Genomic DNA, 17806 nt, shown 5'->3' with positions numbered 1-17806 from the left:
CTTTTTTTAAAGGTACTGCTTTATCACAGCTGGTAAAAGACTCTGACCCCAGATTTGGGGTTTAATTAATTGCTAGGCAACCAATTAGCATGATGTAGCTGCATTTGGATAGAATAATTTTCTTTAAGCACAGATTACGGTACATTCTAAGTAACCACATTATAAATAAGTGGATGTTCCATTGTAAATAAGGCAGGCTGTTGCTTACAGACTACTGCTGGTTTGTGGAGAGGTGGTCACTTCCCTTCCTGTTCCTTCTGCTACTGCTTTATTAATGCAAAAAATACATGCTTTCCTAAAATTTCTTCTGCTGAAATTGTATCAAGGAACTTATGTAATCACAAAGAAACAGGCCTAGGAAAGCATATATTTTATTTTTTGGCTACTCTGTCATAATTTATTTTTAGCCTAAAAGTAGCTGCGTTGTGTATTTCAGCCAACAGGAAGCAGTAGATGTATACTTGTAATTTTTCTTTAAAAAAATCCCAAATACAACAACAACAGCAACGGAGCAACAACAACAGCAAAACAGCCAATAGATTTCTGATTGACCTGGGTAAGTTGTTTGATTTTTCTTTCAGAGTAGCCAGCCTGCCTGACTGTCTTGCTCGGAGTGAAAGACACGAGTGAAAGTTGGGAAGACTTTTTTTAATACTTCAAATCTTTACTGGAGCCGATCTCTTTCAGAATTTCCGTAACTGTCAGAGAATGCAGGGCATGACTATAGAATTCCAGTGGAGGTAATTGCAAAGCTTTATTAATAAATGTAAGTGCCTTAAAGTCATACGAGAGATCTAAACCAGCAGAAATTACTCTTATTAATTTTTTCATAAATTATTTGTTTGCGTTTTTCTCTCTTGCTTATTTAATATTTTCAAACCTGCTCTGTCAGTGTTGTTGCGGTCGGATGCTCTCAGTCACTGCACGCTGCCGCTTGTCCTTTCTGCCGGGGGCAAATAAACCCTGGTGTGCAGGAATGGGTGAGGAAAAAAAAAAGACATCAAATTAACTTTCTTTATAGAGTGTGTGAATTGGAAGCTTAATGATGAAAGTAGCTGCTTAGGGCATTGCTGTCACCTTAAAGGTGATGTCCCTTGTCCCACTATGTAATTGCCTGGACGGTCTGGTAAGAACTGGTTTTGGTCCCTCCATCTTGCTGGTCACTTCTGGTGTCATTTAGAGTTTCTTCTGATCCGGATTCACATCAAGAAAATTATATGGAAAGTCATTGCAGAAATGAGCAAAATTAACATTTAAAAAAGGAGTCGAGTATCTATGCCTATACATATTTTGCATTAATTTACCAATATGTAGTGTTTTAGGAAAGGGGTTTTAAAGTAGAACATCGAAGCAATTACTTTGTTCTTCATGTTGGGTGACGCTTTAATGAGGGAAGGATTGATCTCTGATTCAAGGAACGCAATCTGTTTTAGGAAGAAGCGCTTGTCTGTCTTGAGAACTTATTTTTGTTTGTGTTTTGGTTTGGAATTTTTTTTGGTTTTCTTTTGGTTCAGTTCTAAAGTCAAGTCTAAGAAAAACTAGCATTTTCTCCCTGGCACATTGCAAGGATCTGTCCGTAAGGAGCTCTTGCGGGCGTCTCCGCCCTCGCGTCCCCGAGACTCTCTTCTTAGTCAGTGCGGTGGCCTCCATCCGGCTGGAATGTGTTTGTGTGTTTATTTAGATATATGAAGATTTTTGCAATAGTTCTATGTTAAGGGGAGAGGTAGGTGACATTAGTAAAACTGCTCATCGGGTAACCGATGTGTATTTTAGTCCTGCAGGTTTTGGGGGGGGGTGATGGGTCACGTTAGCACGTACTCGGAGTCCCCTTCCTATGGAGCATGTTCAGGTACCACAGCAAGCCCATTAACTATTTCTGAAACATTTATTCAGCATGTTGGGTGCAATTTTCATGCATTTATTATCTTTCAAGCTTGTTTTTTTTTTAAAAAAAAAAGTTTTACAAAAAATGTAAAAGGAATTATATTACTATTTGAAAAAATAATTTTAATTGGAAGGCTAGTTATTAGAACATTTTTCCATCTCTCTGACTTCCTCCCGGAGAAGAGAATGAGTCTTTTCAAAATACGTGGCAGGGATTCTGAGAAATGTCAAACTCCTCAGGCAAACGCTCCCACAAGTATCTCTGGAGTCGCTAGGGTGAAGCTTTAGCGTTAGAAGTGCATTTCAGCTGTAAGTACATCTTCCTCATAATTGCGTATTATAGAAGTACAATCTGAACTCTTCACAGGTCCATGAGTTCCTTCTAATGCACTTCACTTTGGGATTTATTTGCTTTCTGTGAGTTTGAGAAGCTGGTGGAGGTGACTTTTTTTTTTTTTTTTTTTTACATTCTATTCAAAACCAATTATTAATATACTAATTGTTGCTTCCTTTTTGCGGTGGTTAGAGCGACTGGGAGCGATAGTCCCCTATCGTCTGCAGCATACGCCTGGGCACGGTGCAGGATTCAAAATATTAATGAAGCACCCAAATCTTTACTTGGCTCTGCGGGATGTGTTTGTCTGGAAATGCTGTTTCTCTCAGGTAAATCTGTAGAGTGGCTGAGAGGATAGAGTTCCCGAGGTCAGGAATGCTTCTCTGTGTGCATGCCTAGAGACACCGGTGGGTATGTGGTCAGTGACTCCAGCACACAGCTCTACACCCAGCAGCAGGATCTCCAAGCAGCAGTTTCTCTCGCTCAACATCCCACTACAGGACACTTGGCGCAAAGCGACAGGAGGCCAGATGAAAATATTCATAGATCTGCCATTTATTGGGAAAAAGTCTTAATATGGTTCTTACAAAGTTAATAAATCACCGAATCACAGAATGATATGGGGTTGGAAGGGACCTCTGGAGATCATCTAGTCCAACCCCCCTGCCAAAGCAGGTCCACCCAGAGCAGGTTGCACAGGAACGTGTCCAGGTGGGTTTTGAACGTCTCCAGAGAGGGAGACTCCACCACCTCCCTGGGCAGCCTGTTCCAGGGCTCTGCCACCCTCACAGGAAAGTTCCTCCTCATGTTTAAGTGGAACTTCCTATATTCAAGTTTGTGCCCGTTTCCTCTTGTCCTATCCCTGGGCACCACTGAAAAAAGACCTGCTCCATCCTCCTGACACCCACCCTTGAAATATTTATAAGCATTGATCAGATCCCCCCTCAGTCTTCCCTTCTCCAGACTAAAAAGACCCAAGTCCCTCAGCCTCTCCTCATAAGAGAGATGCTCCAGGCCCCTCATCATCTTTGTAGCCCTCTGCTGTCCCCTCTCCAGCAGTTCCCTGTCCTTCTTGAACTGGGGAGCCCAGCACTGGACCCAGTGCTCCAGATGGGGCCTCACCAGGGCAGAGCAGAGGGGGAGGATGACCTCCCTCGACCTGCTGGTCACACTTCGTGATGCACCCCAGGATGCCAAACATCAAACTATTAGACTGTGTCCAGAGGAGGGTGACCAAGATGGTGAAAGGTCTTGAGAGCAAGACTTAAGAGGAGCTGAAAGTCTGAAAAGAAAAGCTGAGAGGGGATCTCATCACAGTCCTCAAGGGGCGGATGGAGGGGGAGGGCAGGAGAGGGGGAGGTGCTGATCTCTCTCCTCTCCTGACCAGAGACAGGCACAAGGAAATGTTATCAAGCTGCATCAGGGGAAGTTCAGCTTCGACATTAGGAAAAGGTTCTTCACTGAGAGGGTGGTCGGTCACTGGAACAGGCTCCCCAGGGAAGCGGTCACAGCTCTAAGCCTGTCAGAGTTCAAGCAGCATCTGGATGATGCTCTGAGCCCTATGGTTTAGTTTTAGGTAGTCCTGTGAGAAGCAGGGAGTTGGACTCGATAGTCCTTATGGGTCTTGAGGTGCGGAAACAGACTCTACAACTCCCCAAGAGTTATAAAGCAGGTATGTTTATTGCGGCGCCGGGTGCAAGGGGGATCACTCCTCCAAACTTGCACACTGGGTTGTAAAACAAGCGTCTATTTATGATAAAAATCATACATATTCATTAATATGGGCTGGATTATTATAATTAATTCTAGGAAAAGGCGTTACTATTCTAATTATTTCTAGGAACTCATTATCATAAGTCTCCTCCCCTTGCCGCATGCGTACTGTCTCCCGGTGGTCATGGGCTGGTCTTCTGGAGGAAGGCTCATAGTCTTCTTCACCGTGTACTTTTACCTTTGGCTTAGAATGCTGGGCTGGCTGGACCCCAAACCGCGGAACTGGTCCCGACCAGATGGACACTGCACCCAGACAATTGGGTTCCTCCTTAGCGTGTTCCTGCTATCTTATACACAAGGCCAGTTCCTTATCTTGGAATGCTGGGCTCCAAGCTCTGTTCTTTGCCAAGCTGTACTGAATCTACACTAACTACGTTTAACCATTCATTCTCCAAATCAGTCTCTTCCCACTTTAAATATTCTATGATTTGCTGGAAGAAGAAAAAAATCTGCCCCCCGATGCTCATTGCTCAGAGGTGGGCTGTCTGCCACAGTCCCGAGCAATGTCAAGGAGCTTCCAGGAAGGTAAGACTAAAAAAGTCAGTACCGACCTTCTCTGTCCGATTTTCCAAATGAACCTGGAAAAGCCATCAATAAATTAAAATATTGTTTCTCTAAAGGTTTAAGCTTGTCAAATCATCCATTTCTAATCAACGTGTACAATAAAAAGGGACCTCAGCCGTGCAAACGGGGATTTTCCTTCATTGTGATTTATATCCTTCAATGCGATACAGAAAACTTCTGCAATGTATTTAAGCCTTCTCTTTCTAATTCCTCTTTGGTATTTATCATAGAAGTGTTTCCCTTGGCCAATGGCAGAAGGATCTAACCAAGAGAGGTTTGCAGCCCGAGGGACACAGAAACTTTTTCAGCTCTGTTTTGGCGAATCCCTTCCAACACACAGGCTGTTAAAACGCCTTTATCTTCTCATTAGTTGACTAGATTTCTAAAAACAGATTGTAAAATGATTCTTAAAATTAGTGAAGGATTTGACCAAAATAGAGTTGGCATACTGAAAAAGTGCTGTGTTTATGAAGCTACTCTCATCATATCTCCCCACGTCCCCTGAGCCCACAGCCCGGCTAAAACTCTGCACTCGCCGTCATTAGCTGACAGCGGCCGTGCCTGGGCTGGCACTGGTCTGGTGCAGATCCCTTCTTGGTCACAAAAATACGGCACATTGCTGGCTCATGGTCATCCCATTTCCTCTTGTCCTGTCCCTGGGCACCACTGGAAAAAGACCGGCCCCATCCTCTTGACACCCACCCTTGAAATATTTATAAGCATTGATCAGATCCCCCCTCAGTCTTCCCTTCTCCAGACTAAAAAGACCCAAGTCCCTCAGCCTCTCCTCATAAGAGAGATGCTCCAGGCCCCTCATCATCTTTGTAGCCCTCTGCTGTCCCCTCTCCAGCAGTTCCCTGTCCTTCTTGAACTGGGGAGCCCAGCACTGGACCCAGTGCTCCAGATGGGGCCTCACCAGGGCAGAGCAGAGGGGGAGGATGACCTCCCTCGACCTGCTGGTGACACTCTTCCTGATGCACCCCAGGATGCCATTGGCCTTCTTGGCCACAAGGGCACATTGTTGGCTCATGGTCATCCTATTGTCCACCAGGGCTCCTAGGTCTTTCTCCTCAGAGCTGCTCCTCAGCAGGTCACCCCCAACCTGTCCTGATGCAGGGGGTTATTCCTCCCCAGGTGCAGCACCCTACACTCGCCCTTGTTGAAGTTCATCAGGTTCCTCTCTGCCCAGCTCTCCAGCCTGTCCAGGTCTCGCTGGATGGTGGCACAGCCTTCTGGTGTGTCAGCCACCCCTCCTAGTTTTGTGTCATCAGCAAGCTTGCTGAGGGTACACTCCATCCCTTCATCCAGGTCATTGGTGAATATATTGAAGAGACTGGACCCAGTACTGACCCCTGGGGAACAGCACTTGTTACGGACCTCCAACTAGATTCTGTGCCCCTAATCATGACCCTATTGCCACTTCAGAAAATGATGGGGGAAGGGGCGCCTCGGGCAATTGCCCCTCTTGTCCCATTTTCATAAAGAAACGTAGCTGGGAGCGGTGAGATGCACAGTACCGACAGAGGCAGGGCTGCTGCCCTCGGCTTCCCGGCAGGCGGGAGTGTGGAACTGGGTTGCAGATGCAGCATCCCTCTGCCGGGGGAGGATTATTCCCGAGTTTCGGGGAACGGACATTGCGGGGACCCCTCGACGCTTCCACCTCTCCCTTCCCCCAGGAGGGCATGCTGTACCTTGAAACGAACGGCTCCGCGTCGTAATCCCTTTCCAACCCTCTTGAAGCGGGATGGGAATTTAAGGAAGGAGGGAAAAGGGTCACAGAGAGGGAAATGGAGGTTTGCGCTGAAAAGCCTGCACACGGCAGGGAGGAGAAAGGGGCTGGAGGCAGCAGCCGGCCGGGGGAGGGGCGGGGGGGCAGTACGGGCAGGTGGGGGGGAGGGAGGGAGGGAGGGAGGGAAGGAAGGAAGGAAGGAAGGAAGGAGGAGAACGCTCCGGCTGCTTCCCCAGAAAGCTCCCGCCTTCCCCCGGCGGGAGGGGCAGGCGGCGAACGCAAGTTTTGCAGCGGGGGTTCCCTCAGCCCCGGGGCGGTGCGGGGCGGTACCGGGGCTGCCCTTCGGTGCGGAGGCGGCGGCTGCGGGCGCCCTGCGGGGCTTCCCCTCCGCTGTCGCGCCGCTCCCTCACGACTACATTTCCCAGCACTTCCCTCTTCCAAGCGGGCTCTGCGGGGAACCTCGCCGGCCCTCGCCATCTCCTTCACTCGCAGGGGGGCTCGGCGCGGCGGGGCGGAGCTCGGCGGCCCCGCAACCCTGCCCCCTTCCCCCCCCCCCCACCCCCGCGTAGAGGCGCGGAGCCGGCGGCGGAAGCCGGGGAGGTGCGCGGCGGCCAGCGGGGCGGCGGGCAGCGCCATGCGGGCAGCCGCCTGTCTCCTTTCCCTGGCGCTCTGCGCCCTGCCCGCTGCCCCAGGTGAGTCGCGGCGGTGGGGGAGAGGAGGAGGGAGGAGGAGGAAGAAGAAGGGGAAGCGGGGGGATGCTGCACCGAGGGCCGCTGCGGAGCCCCGCGGAAACGGAGCTGCCGCCGCAAGGCTCCGCGGCGCCGGGGGCGCAGCCGGGTTGACGAGTGCCTCTCTCCCCTGCCCAGGAGGCGCCGGGCCGCCGGCGGCGGCGACAGCGGGGCGGCGGGGCGACAGCCGCTTCGCCGAGCGAGAGAGCATCAGGCCCCTGCGGCTGGTCTCCGGCGGCGGCGGGGCGCGGCGGCGGGCGCTGAGTACGCGGGTGCGGAGCGGCGCGGCGCGGACACAGGTAGGTGCCGGTGGGGTGGGAGCCCCGGCGCCTGCCGCCGCGGGTGGGTAGCCCTGAGGGGGGGGGGCGAGGGACCTGCGCCCCGCAGAGCAGCGGCGCGGCGTCCTCCCTGCACCCCTCCCCCGGGCGTGAAGGATAACGCTGGTTTTAAAGCCCGTGCTGGGCTGGGTTCTCCCCGAAGGACCCTCGGGGTTGGCGGTGCCGCTGCCGTGGGTTCCCTCCCCCGGCCGGCGGCGGGGGCTCCGGAGAGGCAGAGGCGGCGGCTGCCGGGGGGGGGGGGACACGACACACCGGGGAGAGCCCCCGCACCCCGAGCTGCGGTGCCTTTGCGGCAGCGGGAGTTGAAACCGAACGCTGCGGCTTAATTTCGGTTTCTGGCTGGAGTGTGGGCAGGGTGGGTTTGCCTTCGGTGGGCTGGGATAGGCTTTTAAAAATAGAAGAAATTGGAAATGGGAAGGGAATTGCTTGAAATGCAACGTGTGAATTTAACGTCTCTATTTAACTGACATAGTGCCGCCCAACGGGGCTGTGCTTTCACATTGCTGTTAGACGAAGACCAGTCCCTATAGCTTTTAACAAATACTTACCCCAATTTATATTAAAATGCAGTGATTTTAATCTTGATCACTAAGCGTCATATTTGAGGTGGTGCATCTAGAGGGAAAAAAACCATGCTGTTTGTAGACAAAACACATAAAAAAATAGAGCATCGGAGGTAACCGCTGCCATCCCGGATGAGTTGCAGGCCTTGGTTTCCTCCTTTTCCAATTGACTGTTGTTCATTTAAGAAACAAAATAGCTAAAGAAATTGTCTCGGATTTCTTTTTTATGGTCTGTGAAGTATAAGCGCTGGCAGCTTGCATTCTTTTTGGGTAGTTTAAATAAGAAACAGTCGCTTCACGGCATGTTTATTTGCCCTTGAATGTAACTTATTCTATATAGAGATTTTTCCAATGTGAAGGCCATGTTTACAGTATAATAAAATATGATTCTAAAAGGTCCAAAATGGGTGCTTTGCTTAAAAAAAAGAAAGAATAACTCCTCTCAGCATTTCCGGATTCTTTGAAGACCCTTGGACACTCACAAGCTCAAGCACTTGGTGAAGTGTCTGCTTAAAAAGTAGTGATGGTTGCGTTTGGATCCAGTACTAGAATTCAAATACTGGTCATCAGGAACAAACTGTTAATTAATGGGTGTTGTTTTTCTGAATGTCTCAACCAAATTCACCAAATCTTAGGCTCATAATTTTTTTTCAAGTCATCCTCGTTTAGTTGTTAGTCAGTATTAGCATTACTTCTATCAGAAAAAAAAGTGACCCTAGTGGGTTAAAAAGGGCTAAATGCATTTGTTTCACACCGGTCTCCACACTAAACTGAGTTTAAACACTTAAAGCTCTGTGTGCATTTAGGAGGGTGTTTTTGCAGCAGTAATGTCAACCGTGTCGATTGAGTAATTTAGTATCTTGACTCTTAAAGTCTAGCATCCCATAACAGCCCTCCCCCCTGTCCCTGCCAGAACGCTTCTCAAAGCCGTGGACTTACCCAGTCAGCTGTTATGGCTGCTTTTGGGTGGCTGGTAGAAGTCACATAAAGATATGAAGTGATGGATTCTGCTCACACGTGAAGAGACACCCACTCCTGCCCCCCTGTACTGGGCACTGGTGAGGCCCCACCTTGAGGGCTGGGTCCAGTTTTGGGCCCCTGACCACAAAAACGACATTGAGGGGCTGGAGCGGGTCCAGAGAAGGGCAACGGAGCTGGTGAGGGGTCTGGAGAACAAGTCTTATGAGAAGAGGCTGAGGGAGCTGGGGATGTTCAGCCTGGAGAAAAGGAGGCTGAGGGGAGACCTTCTCGCCCTCTACAACTCCCTGAAAGGAGGGTGTAGCCAGGGGGGGTCGGTCTCTTCTCCCAAGTCACAGGCGATGGGACAAGAGGAAATGGCCTCAAGCTGCACCAGGGGAGGTTCAGATTGGATATGAGGGAAAATTTTTACACGGAAAGGGTTATTAAGCCTTGGAATGGGCTGCCCAGGGAAGTGGTTGAGGCACCATCCCTGGAGGTTTTCAAAAGGCGGGTTGACATAGTGCTTAGAGACATGGTTTAGTGATGTGCGTTTTTTTTTTTTTATCGGAGTTAGGTTGATGGTTGGACTAGATGATCTTAAAGGTCCCTTCCAACCTAGATGATTCTATGATTCTAAGAGTTAACAGTCCAAGATCAGTGGCATATGAAGGATAGGGGAAAAGAGGTGCGCGTTCCATCAATAAAAATTTCCTATGCGTTAGTTTGTTTTATGATTAAATATTCTCTGTCTCCATGCCTTATTCTATACATATCTTTGGACAGCTATGTATCAGTTAGAAAAACTGGCCTTGAACAGAGATTTCAAACCAAAGCTATGGCCTTGTGGGTTGGTTTAAGGAGGGCGCTTCTTGCAGGAGGTCGAAGCATTCAAGAAGAATCCCTGATGGCTGAAGGACAAGCAGCTGCGTCTAGAAAAGCAGATACCTGAATGCGATGGTGTAGTCTTGGCTAGACAATGAGGCTGTAGCTGTTGAATTAATGTAAAACAATGTAATTGTGTTTTGAATTGGATAAAGATAAAAGGAAAGAGAGAGATTAGCTGGAGAGAAGGAAGTTGTATTAAATTGGATTGGATTCCTTTAATTCCTGGATGAAAGCTTTGGCTTCAGAGAGGGCATAAGTCATACAAGAGGGATGCAGGCTGGAGTTTGGAATGGCACAAAGAAAAATGCAGCTGATGGTTCAGGGGGAAAGCAGAGGCAAAGCATGGGCTTTGCAGATCAGGAGCTTCAGAACAGGGTTATGATGGAGTCGAGCCAGAGGAGTGTAATGTGAGAAAAGGAGGTGAAAGAAGGGAATTGAAGGCAGAAGTGACTGAGAAGTGATGGTTGGTGGATTTCTAAAAATCTGTGTTTTTTCAGCATTAGTTGAGGTTTTTCTCTAGCAACCTCCTTTGTTTTATTTATTTGTTTTGGGTTTTGTTTGGCCACTGTCATCGCCATCGCCATAACTGTTGTCACTCTACATACATGTGAGTGACATTCTCTTCGTCTGCTATTAAATAGTGAATGGAATAGTCTGTGTATTCATCCTAGAAATGCAGAATGCAATTGCTTAAGAAACAAAATCAACGTTCTTACAATTGTAGCTGTCTAAGATCGCTGGAGCTCAGAGCACAGCACAAGGCGAACGTTGTAGGCTATTATATATTCATGTCATTACAGTATATAGTGGACGTTGGAGAATTCATGTGACTTTGGGTTTCTGCTTTTAATTCCACCGCAGAATAGAGTCACTACCAGTATCCGTGACATTCTTGTATTTCAATTTCTGTGTTCCCCAAAGGGGGACTATTAGCAGCTGCACAGCACTAATCTAAAGAGTAATCAAGATAAGATATATCTGAGAACATGCTAATATTAATATTATCATTAATGCAATCCAGGATCTTAGCAGTGGACATTTAATGTACTGTTGCACAAATGAGCCTATTAGAAGATGAATGTCCTCTATGGCAGGGGCGTTCAGTGAAGGCTAAGCTAAGATTTTTGTGTTTAAAAGAAAGTAAGTTCCTCTGTGGACATTTATAAGGAACATTTTAACTCCATGCCTTAAGCCATGTTTTGGTATTGCAAGAATCCTAGAATCAACTCTATTGGAAGGGACTTTTAAGATCATGGAGTTCAACCATCAACCTAATGCTGCCAAAACCATCACTAAACCATATTCCTCAGCACCACATCTACACGTCTTTTAAATACCTCCAGGAATGGTGATTCCACCACTTCCCTGGGCAGCCTGTTCCAATGTTTGATAACCCTTTTGGTGAAGAAATTTTCCCTAATATCTATCTTAAACCTTCCCTGGTGCAACTTGAGGACATTTCTTCTTATCCTATCACTTGTTACTTGGGACAAGAGGCCAACCCCCACCCCGTTATGACCTCCTTTCAGGTAGTTGTAGAGAATGATAAGGTCTCCCCTCGGCCTCTTTTTCTCCAGGCTGAACAACGCTAGTTCCCTCAGCCTCTCCTCATAAGACTTCTTTAGACCCCTCGCCAGCTTTGTTGCCTTTCTCTGACCAGCTCCAGCACCTCAATGTCTTTCTTGTAGTGAGGCGCCCAAGAACGACATTGACAAGAAGCACATGGGAGATCACAAATTTCTTAATACTTCCCTTCAGTCGCTATTGTGCAGGTTATGTTTTTCATTAAAATGTGGGAATATGTAAATGTTCCTCCCCGCTGCCTGTATTTGTTCTTCCACCTGCAGGAGAGCAAAACAAGGCACAAAGTACGCCTTTACAAATTTGAGCTTGTATTCTTCATCAGCGCTTGATTTGGAGGACCTTTTTCGTCATAATTTTCAGTGGATCAGATGTTCTGGTAGCAAAGATAAGATTAATTTACCAGCTGGAGACTAGAGTACCTCTGCATGCCTTCACCCAACAGTTGCCTTCCGTCAACGCTACGCATAACCGAATAGCGACTGTGCTGTCAGCTGGAGACTGCCACTCAACACTGGTGGAGAAGGGTCCCAACTTTCCTTGAGTGGTCCTGTTAATAGGTCTGCACACACAATCTGAGAGGCAACATTGTTCCTCTTGTGGCTTTCATTGCATTATCCGTTTTCAATATATCTAGGTGCTGATACGGAGATTTGGGAGATTTGCTATGATTTTCAGTGAGAGCAAGGTCCTGACTCAATGACCTACTATGGACATAGACTCGCTCGTCTCTACTGGCTGTGCAAAACATTTATAGTATAGCAGCTTCTGTTTCTCAACCTGTTTTTCACTTGCTTGCTGCCTGTTGTCGTGAAGGTATGCTGGATTTCTCCGAGTGAGTAAAAGGGCTGACCTGCTTGTAGGGAGTCTGGCATGAAGGGGTTCCAGTGCTGAACTGTGTCTGGTGATAGAAGTACATGTTGTTTGTAGTCTAGAGTGACTCAGGAGTTTTCAGCAAAGTATTTATTTGTCTTCCACAGTCTGCATTTCTGAATTGTTTGTGGCCAAGTGATACCATTGCATACATCGATTTGGAAGCATGGCTTACAGATTTCTTAAATAACTTCTTATTGCTAATAACGAAGCTCTGCTCTGTCATGCTGAGCTTGCATGGCTCTGCTTGCACTTGGAGATGAAATCTTCATTAGTTATTCAGGTGTTGCCTCATCTTTGCTATTGGGTTCTCTCACTTCTTGGCCTCTCGCTCTGGTCTTCAAACAGGAGATCCCTGTTCTTTGCAGGTGCTTCTGAAACTGCTGACTTTGTTTAAAACTTTCTTGCTTTCTGTTCTGATGCTGTCAGCTTCTGTTCCTGTGTTGGGTAGCTCAAACAAGTAGTCATTTTTTTTTGGCCTAAAAAATGACAAAAGAGCAGTTCTGACTGTTGAGGGGTTTATAAAACAGCTCTAGAGTTTGCAACTGATGGATGATGACTGTTGGAAAGGGAAGCATCATGAGAAATTGCCCAATTTAAAAAACTCTTTTCTGCCCACTTGATCAAATGACTTCAGTCTCTTGGAGAAAGTCAAGCGCAAGTTTTGACCAACCTATCACAAAACCAAGGGGGGAGGTGGCTACACTGAGGCTGTAGTGAGTAATAACAGGCATTTGGTTTACTGCCTGGTTTGGTTTTCTTCCTCCCCTGTTGCCTCTTCTCCCTCTTTCCTTAAGGTTTACAAGGCATTAGGCAAAACCTGTGTGATGCTTTACCGTATGTTCGATGTATGCAGTTCTGCAATATTCATGGAAAGATAAGACACTTCACCAACCTACTGATATTTTATGAATATGTGAATGACAGTTAAAATATCAATATGCTTGATGCAGGTCCTGAAGAAGAAGAAAAAGTGCTGAAAGCCAAACTTTGCTGTGGATTGCTGCATGCTGCAAGGGCATTGAGAGCGCCCTTTGATTTCTTATGTAGGAGGGACTTTGAGATATACCTTTTTATAAAATATATATATTTTTAGTATGTTTAGGTATTTTACAGGCAAAGGATATTTCAAATTTCTAATGTATCCTTCTTTGCCAGCTCATTTCAGGGGAGGTCTTTCCCTGCTTGATAATGAGATTCGTTATGACAGTAAATGAGTATGTCCAAAAAATCATCCAGGAAAAAACCTCTGGTAGCTGCTACTTTCAGAGTTTATGTTGCAGAAATATCACATCAGGACTCAGGTTTCGAGGGGTGATTAGAAGGCGTAGGTATCCTTGAAAATCCTGGTCTGGGTAAAAGGGCTGTATGGAAAATCTTTCTTTTGTGATATTTTCTCTTGCTTGTGCCACAGCAGATCTGAAAGGGGAGATTTTCCAAAAAATGTCACTTAATCTCGTAGAACAGGCTTATATATGGTCATGAAGGATAGTAAAGGCTCAGATGTAACAATCCTCATAGAAAGTATTTTTCCCAGCATTTGCTTGTTGCCATGATCAATGTAATAGCTCCATGTTTAAGATCTGAGTCTGATAGGGAAGTCCTTTCCAGCTCTGGTAATCAATATCTGTGTTCACTCATGACCTGTGTTGGTGTGTTGGTGCGCTTGAGTGCAGGATCAAACTGAATATTCTTGCTGCTGCTCTTTTCACTGAGAATACCTGTTTTGGGACCCTTGTTGTGGCTAATGACCTGCTGTAACACATTCGTAATGCAGAAGTGTGTTGCATTCTAAGTAGTGTTGTGATAGTAAACTCTCCGTGAGCCATCAACATGCCCTTGTTGCCGAGAGGGCCAATGGAATCCTGGGCTCCATAGGGAAGAGTGTGGCCAGTAGGTGGAGGGAGGTCATTCTCCCCCTCTACTCTGCACTGGTGAGGCCACAACTGGAATACTGCGTCCACTTCTGGGCTCCCCAGTTCAAGAGAGACAGGGAACTACTGGAGAGAGTCCAACGTAGGGCAACTAAGATGATTAAGGGATTGGAGCATCTCCCTTATGAGGAATGGCTGAGAGAGCTGGGACTCTTTAGCCTGGAGAAAAGAAGGCTGAGGGGAGACCTTATCTATGTTTACAAGTACCTAAAGGGTGGGTTGAAGGAGGATGGAGCCGGACTCTTTTCAGTGGTTTCCAGTGACAGGACAAGGGGCAACGGGCACAAGCTGGAACACAGGAGGTTCCACTCAAATACGAGGCAAAACTTCTTTCTGGTGAGGGTGCCAGAGCCCTGGAACAGGCTGCCCAGGGAGGGTGTGGAGTCCCCTTCTCTGGAGATCTTCAAGACCCGCCTGGATGCAGTCCTGAGTGATATGCTCTTGGCAACCCTGCTTTGGCAGGAGAGTTGGACTAGATGATCTCCAGAGGTCCCTTCCAACTCTGACAATTCCGTGATTCTGTGATAAATTTTGAGGAGGTTTATCCAAATTATGGAGGAACTACATAGGAAATTAACATTGACTGTAAAATGTTTGCCACAAGAGCATTGTGGATGTATGTGTAACACTGTCATAGTAGATCTGGTATTGTAGAATTCTTCTGGTACTTCAGGTCCCCTTTGTAGTCTTCCCAGTAATTATACCAATCTTGAAGTGACTCAAGACTAACAACTTTTCTTAGGGCTCTGCTTGTTAAAACACTATTGCAGTTATCCTGTCAAACGCTGCTTAAAGGTCAATCAAACAGTATAAAACCTTTAAAAGCCTGATAAGGTTCAGCTCTCTCAATTGTGGGTCCTTCTGGCTAGCATGGTCTCAGTGCTTTTCCCTCCCAAATCAGCTCTGCTCAGGTTTGTGATCCTTCCACTTGCTGCAGCCGCCTCCCGCCAGGTTTCTCTCCTTTGAGAGGATGTGGGTCACAGAATCACAGAATGATACGGGGTTGGAAGGGACCTCTGGAGATCATCTAGTCCAATCCCCCTGCCAAAGCAGGTCCACCCAGAGCAGGCTGCACAGGAACGTGTCCAGGCAGGTTTTGAATGTCTCCAGAGAAGGAGACTGCACCACCTTCCTGGGCAGCCTGTTCCAGGGCTCTGTCACCCTCACAGGAAAGAAGTTCCTCCTCATGTTTAGGTGGAACTTCTTATGTTCAAGTTTGTGCCCATTTCTTCTTGTCCTGTCCCTGGGCACCACTGGAAAAAGACCGGCCCCATCCTCTTGACACCCACCCTTGAAATATTTATAAGCATTGATCAGATTCCCCCTCAGTCTTCCCTTCTCTAGACTAAAAAGACCCAAGTTCCTCAGCCTTTCCTCATCAGAGAGATGCTCCAGGCTCCTAATCATCTTTGTAGCCCTCTGCTGTACCCTCTCCAGCAGTTCCCTGTCCTTCTTGAACTGGGGAGCCCAGCACTGGACCCAGTGCTCCAGATGGGGCCTCACCAGGGCAGAGCAGAGGAGGAGGATGACCTCCCTCGACCTGCTGGTGACACTCTTCCTGATGCACCCCAGGATGCCATTGGCCTTCTTGGCCACAAGGGCACATTGTTGGCTCATGGTCATCCTATTGTCCACCAGGGCTCCTAGGTCTTTCTCCTCAGAGCTGCTCCTCAGCAGGTCACCCCCAACCTGTCCTGATGCAGGGGGTTATTCCTCCCCAGGTGCAGCACCCTACATTTGCCCTTGTTGAAGTTCATCAGGTTCCTCTCTGCCCAGCTCTCCAGCCTGTCCAGGTCTCGCTGGATGGTGGCACAGCCTTCTGATGTGTCAGCCACCCCTCCCAGTTTTGTGTCATCAGCAAGCTTGCTGAGGGTACATTCTATCCCTTCATCCAGGTCATTGATGAATATATTGAAGAGGACTGGACTGGATACTTATCTTCAGCTCCCACGGGTTTGAGCCAATGCCACTTCTCCTCCCTGGTATAGACTGCCCTTGCTTCAGGGGAAGAGGCTCACTGGGTTGATGTCAGGTGGTATGGTTGCCAGCCCAGGCCCAGGTCTGTTCTGTGGTACAGTCTGGATAGCTGTGGATGTGGAGGGTGAAGTCCAGTACTATTAGAGGATCAAGCCCCCACCCCTCTTGGACATGCGATTGCGTCTTCTTACACAATATCTTTTCTTCATTCACCCACTGATGCGATTTCAGTTTTTTGGTCCCTAAATAATCCTTTTTTTCAGTATTGTATTTTCTAGAGGAAGTGTAGTTGTTGGCTTCTTGCACGTTAACCGTAATTGCTATATTTAACATCTCCAAAAATCACTGTGACTCACATTCTGGCTCTCTTCTCTCTAGTTCTGACTTCTTCATTTTAAACTACATCAAATTTGCTCTGATTGTCTGTGGAAAACTTTCAGACAAGAAAGCCTTCTGAGCCCTTCTTGTCATCTTCTTCCCTTTGGCTGGCTAGTGGCCTCCTGGGCAGCGTATGGATGTGCTGTTATGTGGAGATGCCTTTTGGAGCGCGTAAAGCATCACAGAGGCCTGTCAGATGAAGTTTTGCGCTTCATAGCCTCAGATGCTCCCCGATAGTACTCCTCTGAAGCCATTGCAATATTTGCATTAATCTGAGGAGGAGAAATCATTGCTACAGGGACGAACCGTGCAGCCAAGTGTGGAACCACGTCTCTCTCCTTGCTTGGAGGCGTGCTCAGTGCAGAGGAGAGCTTTGCACTCAGAAGACTACAACAGTGCAAGCTTTTTAATACTTTAGTGGGATGGCTGTGTGAGGGAAGCCTTGTGCTTTTTTTCCCAGAAACTTTATTGTGCGAGTGCTGAGCAGCGAAAGTGGCTGAGGAGCTCCTTGGGAGTGCTGAGGACATGGTCAAGGATGGGTTCTGCCAGGCTGTGGTGTGCACTTCCACGATGGTGGTTGGCTGGTTGAGTAAGTTCAAGTGGAAAGCCAGCGTCACCTGAAATTAAAGATGTGATTATGAAGAAATCGAAGGATGTGGCAAATGATGTAGAGCTATTTCACTGTTGAGTCAGTAGGAGTCTAATTTGAAAATGGGATTTAGTTAAAGAAAGTCAAGAAGCGTGGCATTGCTGCTGGGCATTTGCTATCAGAATGTGAAATTTGGTGATTCCTGTGTTAATTTGATCAGCTCTGATTTATCTATGTACACCAAATTCACTCTACAATGTCTTTTTTTTTTTAATGAAATGAATGTTACCAGAAAAGTGTAGTAAGTGACCATGCTTTAGAAAAAGCATTCCAGAATGTAATATTAATACAAGGTTTAGAAAAAGTTTATGTGGGTAAATGCCTTTTAATGGTGTCATGATTCTGGAAGTGTGATGTATGTCAGTGTGGAGGCTACAGCCCTCACTTAGAGCTCAGAAATTGCCCAGTAGAATAGCAGTACATGGTCTGTTCCAGAAATGTCTCCTTAGAGTATTTCAGCCCCTGAAATTCTGTGGGAATGAGCAAAATACATCAGCTATTTCAGAAAATATATACAGTGAAAATATTGATTCGTTTTGATCTCCTAGGCTGTATCAAGAGGAAAACGAGTTTTAAACTGTACTTCTTGCACTTTTCAACTTTAAACAGGACTTTGATACTTGAGTGTAGAGGGTGAGTCATATTTATAAAGTATT

At 47.1% G+C, this 17806-nt stretch overlaps 1 protein-coding gene across 1 annotated transcript in view; it reads left to right on the top strand.

The window, feature by feature from the left end:
• The first annotated feature begins 6918 nt into the window (after positions 1-6918).
• The window catches only part of ADAM22 (ADAM metallopeptidase domain 22), a 143629-nt gene continuing 132741 nt past the window's right edge, over positions 6919-17806 (top strand). Inside the window, exons 1-2 of the mRNA XM_074157524.1 lie at positions 6919-6976; positions 7154-7311. Of these exons, the coding sequence (XP_074013625.1) occupies positions 6919-6976; positions 7154-7311 (216 nt within the window). The remainder of the gene's footprint in view (positions 6977-7153; positions 7312-17806) is intronic.

Source organism: Numenius arquata, chromosome 12, assembly GCF_964106895.1.
Source record: "Numenius arquata chromosome 12, bNumArq3.hap1.1, whole genome shotgun sequence".
NCBI classification, from domain to species: domain Eukaryota; kingdom Metazoa; phylum Chordata; class Aves; order Charadriiformes; family Scolopacidae; genus Numenius; species Numenius arquata.
Note: the sequence above shows the minus strand (reverse complement) of the source record. Positions and strands in the feature narration are given on the sequence as shown.